The 15279-nt window shown below is 44.8% G+C and overlaps 1 protein-coding gene across 5 annotated transcripts; it reads right to left on the minus strand.

Moving 5' to 3' along the window:
* Nucleotides 1–742: 742 nt before the first annotated feature.
* Nucleotides 743–15021, minus strand: slc35d2 (solute carrier family 35 member D2). Of its 5 annotated transcripts, XM_056281121.1 has the most exons (13): nucleotides 14602–14680; nucleotides 14449–14482; nucleotides 8873–8996; nucleotides 6415–6501; nucleotides 6247–6314; nucleotides 6040–6111; nucleotides 5575–5643; nucleotides 5333–5435; nucleotides 3323–3415; nucleotides 3130–3197; nucleotides 2848–2926; nucleotides 2642–2724; nucleotides 743–1002 (listed from the first exon to the last, which is right to left on the minus strand). In XM_056281121.1, the coding sequence occupies exons 4-13, from the start codon at nucleotides 6499–6501 to the stop codon at nucleotides 924–926; spliced, it is 801 nt and encodes a 266-aa protein (XP_056137096.1). In that variant the 5' UTR covers nucleotides 8873–8996; nucleotides 14449–14482; nucleotides 14602–14680; the 3' UTR covers nucleotides 743–923. The 5 variants fall into 5 exon arrangements, with proteins under 5 accessions (XP_056137096.1, XP_056137104.1, XP_056137084.1 ...); XM_056281109.1 differs by lacking the exon at nucleotides 8873–8996 and having other exon boundaries at nucleotides 746–1002; nucleotides 6253–6314; nucleotides 14602–15021; XM_056281106.1 differs by lacking the exon at nucleotides 8873–8996 and having other exon boundaries at nucleotides 747–1002; nucleotides 14602–15021.
* Nucleotides 15022–15279: the final 258 nt, after the last annotated feature.

The following is a 15279-nucleotide window of genomic DNA, read 5'->3' on the forward strand; positions in this document are numbered from 1 at the left end:
TGGCGGAGGCAGTGTGATGCTCTGGGCAATGTTCTGCTGGGAAACCTTGGGTCCTGGGATTCATGTGGATGTTACTTGGACACCCGCCACCTGCCTAAACAGTGTTGCAGACCAGGTACACCCCTTCGTGGCAACGGTAGTCCCTGATGGCAGTGGCCTGCCACACTGCAAAAATTGTTCAGGAATGGTTTGAGGAACATAGAGTTCAAGGTTTTGCTTCGATCTCCAAATTCCCCAGATCTCAATCTGATTGAGCGTGTGGGATGTGCTGAAAAAACTAATCTGATCCATGGAGGCCCCACCTCGCAACTTACAGGACTAGAAGGATCTGCTGCTAATGTCTTGGTGCCAGATACCAGAGGACGCCTCAAGAGGTCTTGCGGAGTTCATGCCTCGACCGGTCAGAGCTATTTTGGCGGCACGAGGGGGACCTACACAATATTAGGCAGGTGGTTTTAATGTTTTGGCTGACCGGTGTATATACCATGTGTTTTGTTAGGCAATAGAGTGCGCACAATCTATGAACAGCTTTGAAGCTAACACTTAGATATCATGAATTTCGGTTTTTCCCTTGCCGTTGAGGCCATATGACATTTCTATGTTCTGTGGCATTTTATAGGTGACCCTGCTTGCTTGGTATTATTTGTTATCACGTTTTAAAAGCAAGACTTTGGTGACATGCTGCCCACAATTGTTTATACTTGTTGGTCTTCAATAAAAATAAAAAAGATTAATCATGATTAAGCTGATTTCCATTTTCTGTTAGTTTATTGGATTACATGATTGGTATAAGAGCACAAAATGGGAAGAATAAGTCATTTGTTCCAATATGGAGCAGAATAGTGCTAAGAACAAGCTTAGGGGAATATTGTCAGTTTAATTGGTGGGGCGTTTGTCTGCGTAATCTTCTTCAATGAAAATCTTCAGTTCCCTTGTTCCGCTTTATCTTCTGATAACGTTTTGCTAAAGGTCAGGTATGAGTACATAAGTCCACCCAACATACTGCATGGCAAAAAGGAAAATGCATAGGTTAGTAGCAGTTGGTAATGAAGTAGAATGTAAATTAATTATCACCCACAATGAGTGTAATAGTAAGCTTAGCTTCAATGTCAAAAGTGCCAACAGTAAAGCTGGCAAGGGTCCGGGCTAAAGTGCCCTAAGCCCATTCTTAAAACCCTGCAAAGATCTAAGAATGAAATTCTGAGAAAAACAGAATAAAAATAAGGAGAGCTAGGATTTTCTCCAGATAAATATGCGAATAGTTCATACCAATGAAACTTGATCAAAATCTCATTCGACCGTATAGGTTTTGATTTGTGAGGGCAATTGGGAACAGGATGACCGCAAACACTGTCTAGCCAGTTTTGTTAGCCAATATAAACTGTGTATGCGTTCTTTACTGCGGGTAAAGACTACTTCCTGAAATGACAATACTTGGAACAATCCACCAGGCCATTTTGGGTGCTGTGCTTAAGTTATCAAATATTTCATATCTTACTTTAGCTGTTTCGATTAACCTGCCTTACTAGAAATTGTCAGTTTTGGAAAAGGTGGTGTTGACCTGTGGATTTTTGACACAAGTCCGGGTAACCATATCAAACAAGAGTGATAGTCTGTGATTCTTGTTTATGACCAAATGTTGGATTATACTGTCAGCTGCATGCGTTGTATGCTCAGATGAGTTATTATTATGCATAACTTTTGCTTTATTTTTAGTGTGGAAAATGATAAATAAAAAAAAATAATAATAATTTGAGTGCAGAGAAACAATAACAAACTTCACTCTGATCACCGGGTTGGGGATGAGTTGTTGCCTCAAGTGAAGGAGTTCAAGTATCTCGGGGTCTTGTTCATGTGTGAGGGTAGGATGGAGCGAGAGATTGACAGGCGGATTGGTGCAGCATCAGCAGTAATGCAGACATTGTACCGGACCGTTGTGGTGAAGAGGGAGCTGAGCCAGAAGGCAAAGCTCTCAATTTACCAGTCAATCTTCGTTCCAACCCTCACCTATGGTCATGAGTTTTGGGTAGTGACCGAAAGGGTGAGATCGCGGATACAAGCGGTTGAAATGAGTTTCCTCCGTAGGATGTCTGGGCTCAGCCTTAGAGATAGGGTGAGGAGCTCGGACATACGGAGGAAGCTTAGAGTAGAGCTGCTGCTCCTTCACATCGAAAGGAGCCAGTTGAGGTGGTTCAGGCATCTGATTAGGATGCCTCCTGGGCGCCTTCCTTTGGAGGTTTACTGGGCACGGCCAACTGGGAGGAGACCCCGGGGTAGACCCAGAACTCACTGGAGGGACTACATATCCAATCTGGCCTGGGAACGCCTTTGGATCCCCCAGGACGAGCTGGAGGGCGTTGCTGGGGAGAGGGACGTCTGGAGTGCCCTACTTAGCTTGCTGCCACCGTGACCCGACCCCGGAAAAGCGGCTGATGATGAATGAATGAATGAACTCTGATCACCAGATTTCTATTTGGGATCTGGGCTGACTATAAATGCAAAAGTGAAATCTTGGGGTCTGATCAAATAGCTCTAACTAGTAGTTTAAAGTCATCACTAAGGGACCAGAAGTCAAGTCCAATATATTAATAAACAGCATTTAAAGATTTTTTTTAAGGTTGTGGAAAAAATATGTTCATACCAAATAGTGAGGCCCAGGAAGTTTGTCCAAGAGAACAGGTAGTCTCCACCTACAAATATCCCAATGTAGGCCACTGCAACATTCTGAGGAAACATTTCATTTGGGTGCAGTTTTGTGATTTTATGACATGTTCTGAGATGATGAAAAAATATGCCACATTAACATCTTATCTCACAAGCATAGCGTTCATATCAGCATGCTCCTACCTTTATTGCACCAACAACTGTGGTAGTAAGTGCTGAGTTATAATGGCTGCAGAGAACTATGGAGTACATCAACACGAACCTGAAATATTTGAATTTTGCCTTAGAAAACAACAAATATGTGTGTGTGTGTGTGTGTGTGTGTGTTTTAAGTTTATGCATTTGGTGGGATTTGGTTAAAGCAAAAGTTGTTGAACCACTTTTACAACAGCTTAATCTCAGAGACCTCATCAGAAGGCTGCAACAGTTATAAACAGTTTGCAAACCACCAATACTTCAACATACCCCATGATGCAGGACATAAAGAAACAAATAATGAAGGTGACTTTCATCCAGTCCTTAAAGATGGCTGCCTGATGAGTGAAAAAAGAACAAAGACGGTCAAACAGCGTAAAAGTTCAAGATAATATGCCACAGTATGTGTATGCTTACACACAAAACACTATGATACAAAATGCACTGGTTCGTAGTTATGTACCTTGTACAAGTCTCCCGTGAATGCACTTGCCAAGGCAGTAGGGATGACAATGATGACAGCATTGTAAAATAAGACACCATATTTCCCAAGACCCTAGACAGAATGTTAGGATTTTAGATAACATCAATAATAACCTTCCTATATCAGCAATAATAAACAAGGCAGTCATGTCATGCAATAATCTCTACTACTACTTTCGGCTGCTCCCGTTAGGGGGCGCCACAGCGGATCATCCGTTTCCATTTCTTCCTGTCTTCCGCATCGTCCTCTGTCACACCAGCCACCTGCATGTCTTCCCTCACCACATCCATAGACTTCCTCTTTGGCCTTCCTCTTTTCCTCTTCCCTGGCAGCTTCAAGTCATACAATAATGCCAATAAAAATATCCCACCTATAAATAAATAAAGTAAGAATCTCTAGCAGAGGACGCAGCTTTCTTATCCTCTCTGGCCCCGCCCCTCCTACATTCTTATTGGCTGGTGGAACTAGAAGTAACACTGATGAGCTGTGCACATTAGAATATGGGGAGATCTCTTCAGCTTTGGAAAGAGGGGAAGTGCTAACAGCACTAAGCTCTAAGAAGAGGTTGAACTCTTGCATTAGGTTAAAAAAAATAATCCACGGACACAATACAAAAACACAAGATGTGCTTTTTCTTCAGAGATCTTCAGTGATGACCCGAGTCTCTTAAATGAGGTGAGTTTGAACTCAGCAAGACCTTGCTTGCCTGGACTCAGTAACAGTGGTGCTTTGCATCCATGACACTGATGTAAAGTGTGCGTGGAGCCACCGGGACATACCATACTATTTGCTTAAATGGTGGCTGTTTGAACAATGCCAAAACTGAAATTCCATGTCATTTTTGTCCATGTCAGGCATTAAATGTACGGAAAAGCGGAAACTATTCTGTAATGTTCAAGCTCAGCAGTGTTAAAATTCATTGTGCCCTCACAATGTTTGGGCTACTTTGTTTTATATGCCCAAACAAAATAAAGTGACCAAACCCATTGCCGGTAGCCATATATATACCAACATGTACCGTGGTTCTGCCGAGTGACAGAGGCTAAGCAGGTATGGGCTTGGCTCATACTTGGATGGGAGACCTCCCTGGAACACTGACTTGCTGCTGGAAGTGGCGTTGGTGGGGCAGTAGAGGGCAGTCTTCCCTGTGGTCCTAAAGAAAAAAAAATCCCAATGCCCCAGTGCAGTGAGGGGGACACTGTGCTGTAGGAGATGCCGTCCTTCAAATGAGACATTAAACCAAGGTGCTGACTCACTGTGGTCATTAAAGCTCCATTGGCACTTATCGCAAAGAGTAGGGGGTTCCCCAGTGTCCTGGCAAAAATTCCCAACCTGGCTCTCTCCATCTGGCCACCTAATCATCCCCCCATGTAACTGGCTCAATGATTCCTCCCTCTCCACCTCACGCTGATGTGTGGTGAGCGTTCTGGAACAAAATGGCTGCTGTGCATCACCCAGGTGCGTGCTACACATTGGTGGCGGTTGAGATGAGTTACCCCCTTCAATGTGAAGTGTCTTGGGCATCTAGATAAAGCACTATATAAATGTAGTCCATTATTATTATTTAACCACATAGAAGTTTGACAGTTTCGCTACACCCAGACACATGGGTTATGTGGCTGTACAATGCAACAAAACAACCAGAAGAAAACCGTAGTAAAAGTATGACAAGTAAGTATCCTTCTTCATTTGTGCGAAATACCCTTTAACTGAAACGTGCAACAAGGAGGGAGCCTTAACTCAGTGTATTTCATATATCTTGGTGTACTATTAACAGTTTATTTGGTGCTGTAAACAGTTTATTAGGAATGAAATAGGTCCTTTCATCTTTCTGAGGTTATGCTAAAGACTCAGACAGTTTTGGCTAGTGCTGCCGTTACCGAGCAACAGGATCTACCATGTGGGTAAAGATGGACCTATGGATTAGGGACAGTGTTTCATCTTCAGCCATGCATCATTTCATCTAATTGGACCAAAGGGCTGCAGTACCTCAGGGCCTACTTTTTTCTTGGTGTACACATTGTTGGCAGCAGTGAAGGCGTCGTTCAGCAGGATGAAAGTGTAGCTCTCCACATCGAAGGCCAGGTCAGAACTGGAATGGGTGGTAAGGTAGAAGATCAACATCTGAGTCTTGCCCTGTTTACAGAAATCCCTGCTGGTAGAAAGGTTCTTCCTTCCAGTCGATTTACAACCATTTCCAATTGTTTGTTCTGGTCTTAAAAAAGTAATACCTTGCAGCGACCAAGGCACCAAGGACTATGGCCACGACGCTGTAGATGAGACGATTTGGAAATGTTTTTCTGGAAAAGACATGAAAAAGCCTACAGTTAGAAAAAAAAGGATGTTCAGCGGTCGCCCCTGTCATTTCCAACTTCCTGACGTAGCCTGAAAGCTCAAATGATCCAAAAGAACACGTCACACCCACTTGAGTGCACCCTGTCCTCCTCTCCCTTTCCACCCCACAACTTAATCCTTTCCCGAACACTTCTTTATCCTACACACCCATCCAGGCTTACAGAAACTACATCTGTTGTCAGGGCTCTGCGAATCCCCCTTGAACTCCTTATTATTGTTATAGGGAAGCTCAGGCTACAAACACCTTTAATTAAAAGCATGATTGTTTCTAATGCATAAAGAACATGGTAATCACATTTTATAATGTGCGTCAATAACAAAAAATTACAACTGTGACAAACCTCAATATATAGACTTCCATAATCATTGTCATCAATATGGTGAATTTTCGTAACACTGTGAACATGGGCAGGCTGTAAAAGATTCAGCACAAATGTCAAAATGCTCCACAGGTAAACAGTACTGCAAGAATTTAGGATCAACATGTTTTCACACAAGACAGTGGTGTTAGACATGGTGATTTGAAGAATTGGTTAAAACGGTTAAACCTTAGCTTTTTGGTGCTTGCGAGTCCTGTTATATGGTTTCCCACATAAAGCAAGGGAAGGGGGAAAATCTGAAACGGTGAATACAAAGATGTCAGGCTTTTGGATACGTGTACGCCAATCTAATGCTGATGTCATCGGGATATTGTGGTTAAAAATGATAATACTTACTTTGAGGAGAATACCTTTGTCAAAGTCCTGAAATTGAACTATTTGGTTCACTTTTGCAGCATAAAGGATAACAATGGTGGCGATCATCTGAAAGGATCACAGATAAAAATGGCAAAGTTCAATTCCCATTCTATCTAGCTGTCTAACTCTATATAGTGTGTGTGTGTGTGTGTGTGTGTGTGTGTGTGTGTGTGTGTGTGTGTGTGTGTGTGTGTGTGTGTGTGTGTGTGTGTTTGCATAGACAGATCATGAGACAACGGGCCCCAGGGCATGGACACCTAAGAGTCCCCACCCTCAATACAACCGCACTTAATACACTTAATTAAAGCAAATGACACAGTAACTAAGAATGTACATGTACCTCAGTAGGAATGACAGGAATTACAGCACAGCCAACACCATATTAACAAGACACACCTTAAAAACCACAAATATGAAATCAGTTAAAGCTAATTTGAAGATTAGCAAATAGATGACCCAAATAGCAAGCTGTTATTGACATGAATGACAGAGCCACTCATGTATAGAGCAGCGCGTCATCTCATGTCAATAACACATCAAGCCGATACCTCTGCAGTGAGCAATGAAAAGTTAACAACAGCGACTTTATGCAGAGCATCTGACTTACGAGCCCTCCTGACCCCTTAGGGCTGCTAGGTCTGTGCCTGGTGGGTCCATTCAATGATCCATATATATATATATACACTACCGTTCAAAAGTTTGGGATCACCCAAACAATTTTGTGTTTTCCATGAAAAGTCACACTTATTCACCACCATATGTTGTGAAATGAATAGAAAATAGAGTCAAGACATTGACAAGGTTAGAAATAATGATTTGTATTTGAAATAAGATTTTTTTTTACATCAAACTTTGCTTTCGTCAAAGAATCCTCCATTTGCAGCAATTACAGCATTGCAGACCTTTGGCATTCTAGCTGTTAATTTGTTGAGGTAATCTGGAGAAATTGCACCCCACGCTTCCAGAAGCAGCTCCCACAAGTTGGATTGGTTGGATGGGCACTTCTTGCGTACCATACGGTCAAGCTGCTCCCACAACAGCTCAATGGGGTTCAGATCTGGTGACTGCGCTGGCCACTCCATTACCGATAGAATACCAGCTGCCTGCTTCTGCTCTAAATAGTTCTTGCACAATTTGGAGGTGTGTTTAGGGTCATTGTCCTGTTGTAGGATGAAATTGGCTCCAATCAAGCGCTGTCCACTGGGTATGGCATGGCGTTGCAAAATGGAGTGATAGCCTTCCTTATTCAGAATCCCTTTTACCCTGTACAAATCTCCCACCTTACCAGCACCAAAGCAACCCCAGACCATCACATTACCTCCACCATGCTTAACAGATGGCGTCAGGCATTCTTCCAGCATCTTTTCATTTGTTCTGCGTCTCACAAACGTTCTTCTTTGTGATCCAAACACCTCAAACTTGGATTCATCCGTCCACAAACTTTTTTCCAGTCTTCCTCTGTCCAATGTCTGTGTTCTTTTGCCCATCTTAATCTTTTTCTTTTATTGGTCAGTCTCAGATATGGCTTTTTCTTTGCCACTCTGCCCTGAAGCCCAGAATCCCGCAGCCGCCTCTTCACTGTAGATGTTGACACTGGTGTTTTGCGGGTACTATTTAATGAAGATGCCAGTTGGGGACCTGTGAGGCGTCTGTTTCTCAAACTAGAGACTCTAATGTACTTATCTTCTTGCTCAGTTGTGCAACGCGGCCTCCCACTTCTTTTTCTACTCTGGTTAGAGCCTGTTTGTGCTGTCCTCTGAAGGGAGTAGTACACACCGGTGTAGGAAATCTTCAATTTCTTAGCAATTTCTCGCATGGAATAGCCTTCATTTCTAAGAACAAGAATAGACTGTCGAGTTTCAGATGAAAGTTCTCTTTTTCTGGCCATTTTGAGTGTTTAATTGACCCCACAAATGTGATGCTCCAGAAACTCAATCTGCTCAAAGGAAGGTCAGTTTTGTAGCTTCTGTAACGAGCTAAACTGTTTTCAGATGTGTGAACATGATTGCACAAGGGTTTTCTAATCATCAATTAGCCTTCTGAGCCAATGAGCAAACACATTGTACCATTAGAACACTGGAGTGATAGTTGCTTGAAATGGGCCTCTATACACCTATGTAGATATTGCACCAAAAACCAGACATTTGCAGCTAGAATAGTCATTTACCACATTAGCAATGTATAGAGTGTATTTCTTTAAAGTTAAGACTAGTTTAAAGTTATCTTCATTGAACAGTACAGTGCTTTTCCTTCAAAAATATGGACATTTCAATGTGATCCCAAACTTTTGAACGGTAGTGTATATCATCCACCCCTAATCTGAGGCAGACTAAGGACCGAGCACTCGACCTGCTGCCCCCTCGTCTTGGAACTCCCTCCCCAAGCACATCAGACACTGCTGACGCTGCCCACATTCAAGTCATCAATCTGGACTCACCTCTTCAGACTTGTTTTCATCTGTGATTTATGTGATTTATGATGCTTGTTTTTCTTCCCCTTTTGTATCTGTCTAAGTCGGAGAGTACTGCTGGCGTCGTGTGAGGCTGCCGCTTATCTGTTGTCTTGTTTCACCCCGTTTATTGTAAAGCAAGTTTGAGTGTTAGAAAAGTGCTATATAAGCTTAATATATATATATATATATATATATATATATATATATATATATATATATATATATATATATATATATATATATATATACACTACCGTTCAAAAGTTTGGGATCACCCAAACAATTTTGTGTTTTCCATGAAAAGTCACACTTATTCACCACCATATATTGTGAAATGAATAGAAAATAGAGTCAAGACATTGACAAGGTTAGAAATAATGATTTGTATTTGAAATAAGATTTTTTTTACATCAAACTTTGCTTTCGTCAAAGAATCCTCCATTTGCAGCAATTACAGCATTGCAGACCTTTGGTATTCTAGCTGTTAATTTGTTGAGGTAATCTGGAGAAATTGCACCCCACGCTTCCAGAAGCAGCTCCCACAAGTTGGATTGGTTGGATGGGCACTTCTTTGAGCAGATTGAGTTTCTGGAGCATCACATTTGTGGGGTCAATTAAACGCTCAAAATGGCCAGAAAAAGAGAACTTTCATCTGAAACTCGACAGTCTATTCTTGTTCTTAGAAATGAAGGCTATTCCATGCGAGAAATTGCTAAGAAATTGAAGATTTCCTACACCGGTGTGTACTACTCCCTTCAGAGGACAGCACAAACAGGCTCTAACCAGAGTAGAAAAAGAAGTGGGAGGCCGCGTTGCACAACTGAGCAAGAAGATAAGTACATTAGAGTCTCTAGTTTGAGAAACAGACGCCTCACAGGTCCCCAACTGGCATCTTCATTAAATAGTACCTGTTAGAGCCTGTTTGTGCTGTCCTCTGAAGGGAGTAGTACACACCGGTGTAGGAAATCTTCAATTTCTTAGCAATTTCTCGCATGGAATAGCCTTCATTTCTAAGAACAAGAATAGACTGTCGAGTTTCAGATGAAAGTTCTCTTTTTCTGGCCATTTTGAGCGTTTAATTGACCCCACAAATGTGATGCTCCAGAAACTCAATCTGCTCAAAGAAGTGCCCATCCAACCAATCCAACTTGTGGGAGCTGCTTCTGGAAGTGTGGGGTGCAATTTCTCCAGATTACCTCAACAAATTAACAGCTAGAATGCCAAAGGTCTGCAATGCTGTAATTGCTGCAAATGGAGGATTCTTTGACGAAAGCAAAGTTTGATGTAAAAAAAATCTTATTTCAAATACAAATCATTATTTCTAACCTTGTCAATGTCTTGACTCTATTTTCTATTCATTTCACAACATATGGTGGTGAATAAGTGTGACTTTTCATGGAAAACACGAAATTGTTTGGGTGATCCCAAACTTTTGAACGGTAGTGTATATATATATAAATCCAGTGAGTCAAGTAAATTCTTTATGAGACAGTACAAGCCTGTTTCATTCCTACATTCATTCATCATCAGCTGCTTCTCCAGGGTCGGATCGCGATGGCAGCAAGCTAAGTAGGGCACTCCAGACGTCCCTCTCCCCAGCAATGCTCTCCAGCTCGTCCTGGGGAATTCCAAGGCGTTCCCAGGCCAGATTGGACATGTAGTACCTCCAGTGAGTTTTGGGCCTACCCCGGGGTCTCCACCCAGTTGGCCGTGCCCGATAAACCTCCAAAGGAAGGTGCCCAGGAGGAATCCTAATCAGATGCCCGAACCACCTCAACTGGCTCCTTTCGACGTGAAGGAGCAGCGGCTCTACTCCGAGCTCCCTCCGGATGTCCGAGCTCCTCACCCTATCTCTAAGGCTGAGCACTGACATCCTATGGAGGAAACTAATTTCAGCTGCTTGTATATGCGATCTCACCCTTTCAGTCACTACCCAAAGCTCATGACCATAGGTGAGGGTTGGAACGAAGATTGACTGGTAAATTGTGAGCTTTGCCTTCTGGCTCAGCTCCTTCTTCACCACAACGGTCCAATCCGCCTGTCAATCTCCCGCTCCATCCTACCCTCACTCATGAACACGACCCCGGAATACTTGAACTCCTTCACTTGAGGCAACAACTCATCCCCAACCCAGAGGGAGCAATCCACCATTTTCCGGTAGAGAACCATGGCCTCAGACTTGGAGGTGCTGACTCTCATCCCAGCCATTTCACACTCAGCTACAAACCGCCCCAATGCGCGCTGGATGTCACATTCTGATGAAGCCAACAAAACCACATCATCTACGAAGACTAGAGACGCAATTTTGAGGTTTCCAAAATGTACACACTCCTCACCTTGGCTGTGCCTTGAGATCCTGTCCATGAATATCACAAACAGAATTGGAGACAAGGGAAAATCTTGGCGGAGTCCGACACCCACCGAAAACGTGTTTGAGTTTGTGCCAAGAATGCAGACACAGCTCTCACTTTGGTTATACAAGGACCGGATGGCTTGTAGCAACTGCCCCGGTACCCCATACTCCCGCAGTACCCCCCACAGAGTGCCCCGGGGTACATGGTCGTAAGCCTTCTCCAAGTCCACAAAACACATGTAGACTGGCTGGTCAAACTCCCATGCTCCCCCTCAGCAGTTCCACAAGGGTAAAGAGTTGGTCCGTTGTTCCACTGTCAGGACGGAATCCGCATTGTTCCTCCTGGATCTGAAGTTCAACAATCAGTCGGAGCCTCCTTTCGAGCACCCTAGAGTAGGCTTTCCCAGAGAGGCTGAGCAATGTGATGCCCCGATAATTGGAGCACACCCTCCGGTCCCCCTTTTTGAATATGGGAACCACCACCCCAATCTGCCACTCCACAGGTACTGTCTCCGACCGCCACGTGACACTGAAGAGGCGTGTCAACCAAGACAGCCCAACAATGTCCAGAGCCTTCAGTATCTAAGGGCGAATCTCATCCACACCCGGCACCTTGGCACTTTTTAACTACCTCAGAGACCTCTGCCAAGGATATGGATGGGGCTTCCCCTGAGTCTTCAGACTCTACCTCCTCCACTGAGGATGTGTTAGTCAAGTTCACAAGCTCCTCAAAGTGTTCTTTCCACCGCTCGACAACATTCCCATTCCGGGTCAACAGTTCCGCTTCCCGGCTGAACACAGCCTGAGTCAAGCCCTGCTTCCCCTTCCTGAGTCGCCGGATGGTTTGCCAGAACTTCCTTGAGGCCAACTGAAAGTCCTCCTCCATAGCCTTGTCGAACTCCTCCCACATCCGAGTTTTTGCTTCCGTGACCGCCGAAGCGGCAGCCCTTCTGACCTCCCGGTACCTGTGTGCTGCTTCAGGAGATTCCGGGGCCAACCAAGTCCGAAAGGCCTCCTTCTTCAGCTCGATGGCTTCCCTCACCACCGGTGTCCACCAGCAGGTTCTTAGGTTGTCGCCTCAAAAGGCACCGATGACCTTATGACCACAGCTCCTGCCTGCCGCATCTACAATAGAGGCTTTGAACATGGCCCACTCAGACTCCATGTTCCCAGCCTCCCTCGGGATACATGAGAACTTCTTCTGGAGGTGGGAGTTGAAGACCTCATGGACAGGGGCCTCCGCCAGATGTTCCCATCTCACCCTAACTACACGTTTTGGTTTGCCAGGTCTGTCTGGCAGCTTTCCCTGCCATCTGATCCACCTCACCACCAGGTGGTGATCAGTTGACAGCTCTAATCCTCTCTTCACCCGATTGTCCAAAACATACGGCCGCAGATCTGATGATACGACCACAAAGTCTATCATCGATCTTCGGCCTAAGGTGTTCTGGTACTAAGTACGCTTATGAACTACCTTATGTTCGAACATGGTGTTTGTTATTGCTAATCCATGACTCGCTCAGAAGTCCAATGACAAGGCACCGCTCGGGTTCAGATCAGGGAGGCCGTTCCTCCCAATCACGCTCCTCTAGGTTTCGCCATCTTTGCCCACGTGAGCGTTAAAGTCACGTTAAAGTCCACGTGAGCATAAAAGTCACTCAGCCTGTTTCATGCCATAAGGAATCATCAGCTGTCAGCTGTGTTTGAGAGCTGGATTAGTTTGCTTCTTATTTGTTTAGCACTTTCCCTACCATTGAGTGTTCATTTTAACAAATATATAGTATATAGATACAGGGAAAAAAAGTTTAATACATTGCAGTCGTCACGCATTGCGCACTCGTCAGCTGCGTTGTGCACTTGTCAGCTGCAGCTGTGTGTGTCCCATGATGCATGCAACAGGCCTGTGCTCCAATACTGCAATGTATTAAACTTTTTTCCTGTATCAGTATTTATATATACATATATATATATATATATGTATATGAATATATGTATGTATGTATGTATGTATGTATGTATGTATGTATGTATGTATGTATGTATGTATGTATGTATGTATGTATGTATGTATATGTGTGTGTGTGTTTGTGTGTGTGTGTGTATGTATGTATACATTGGTTACCGGATCAGGGATCAGGAGGGAAATGAACGAGTTGTTCACTGGAACCTGCTGCTCCAGGTCAACTTCCTGCCCCTGGATGAAGCCTTGGATGGTGATGTTGCTCCTATGTCCATGCCTGCCTCTAGTATGGCCAATGCCCCTCCTGCATCTGGTTGGCACCAGTCTGAGATGTCTGGATTGGATGCTGAAGCTGTGACGGTTGAGCCATCCCTTGCTGGTTCCCTCTTGAGTGTTGATGACTGGGATGACGGCCGTGCTGCCTCATGGGTCCACGAGCAGTCGTCCATTGCTGAGTTGTCTGGTTTGGACCGTTAGCCTCCTCCCTCTGTGATGGCCTCCCCTGCTTCTGATGATCCCGCCACTGCTGTGGATTCCCCAACAGCTGTCCCCACTCCTCTACCACAACCATCACCTGGGCGTTCCAATCCGACTCAGGCATCAAATGCAGTTATTAGGCCAGTGTGCCGTTCGATTGAGTCCATGGCACAACTTGAGTCCAATTTAGGGGTTGAACCAAGCCTGTAAGTGACCAATAGTAGGCTATACTTAACGTAAAACATGACGTACCTCGCTCCGCTTATCAAGGGGCTAGGGAAATCTTTGAACGCCATCTTGAGACACGTCCTGAAACAGCTAGCAACTTGCCGGAAACTCTGCAGCTGCAAAGCCCTCGCGCTGTTATTCAAGTGTGAGTCAGAGTGGCATGCTACTGCCATTTTTGTCTTTTTTTTTCTTTTTAGGGTGTGCTCTTAGGCCACTATTTGTGCTGTCATGGTATGCTGTGTGTGATTGACAGCTGACGACTGCTTATGGCATGAAACAGGCGTGCGCTGTCTCATAGAGAATCTACTTGACTCACTGGATTATTTTGCTCCTTATAGGTTATATATATATATATATACACACACACACACACACACACACACACACACACACACACACACACACACACACACACGTGTGTGTGTGTGTGTGTGTGTGAGTGTTAGAGAGAGAGAGAGAGAGAGAGAGAGAGAGAGAGAGAGAGAGAGAGAGAGAGAGAGAGAGAGAGAGATGCTGCAGGAAAATAGAAAAATGCACTCCTACCTGGCCAATTCCTAGGCATAGGTACGATGGAAATCTGGGGGAATCAAAGAAAATGCACATGTTGGAAGAGGTGGCAAGGAGAGCGCAAGCCAGTAGGGGCCAGGCGGGTGAGTGCCGGGCGAATAAACAAACGTCTGGCGTCTCGACACCTACCGGAAGTTAGTGAGAACGGTCTTGTTCACCACAGTGATGAGGAGCGAAGCGCCGGCGTAAAACAGCGCTGACAGGAACTTGGGCAGGCCGGCGTGTTCCGCCTGCTGCGTGGCCTTGACGGACATGCTCCACTCTCCGCCGAGCCGCTCTCGGTTGACAGACTCTCTGATCTCTCTCTCTCTTCCGCCTTCTGGCCGGCGCCGCTCCGCACTGTTACCAAGCAGTCGTTTGTTTCTGGAGCGGGGTGGGGGTGGGCGGAGGGGCGGTGCTCGTAACGTTTATTACGCAAGTCAATACGAGAAGGAAGTTTGTCGGTCGACCTCAAGTTTCCCCCCCCTCCCCTCCCCGCTCCTTCTCAGCCAAGTCCAAACTTTTTTTGAAACGTCCTTTCTTTAACGAGCGCGGTACACGCGTTTGAGGGGGATGGTCCCCGGGGAGGGATCGGAGCGGTGAACATGACCATGACGCGCTAACCGTTACACACTGATACCGAATGTGTCATAGCAGGCTGTTGATGTCGCCATCACCACTGGCCATTTGAGAATACAGAGGGACACGCAATCACAGCGATCACATAGATAGATAGAGAGAGAGAGCGAGAGCGAGAGAGAGAGAGAGAGATGATGATGAACAGACAGGTTGATAGATAGATAGATAGATAGATAGAGAGATAGAGAG

The sequence above is a fragment of the Lampris incognitus genome, chromosome 1, assembly GCF_029633865.1.
Source record: "Lampris incognitus isolate fLamInc1 chromosome 1, fLamInc1.hap2, whole genome shotgun sequence".
Taxonomy (NCBI): domain Eukaryota; kingdom Metazoa; phylum Chordata; class Actinopteri; order Lampriformes; family Lampridae; genus Lampris; species Lampris incognitus.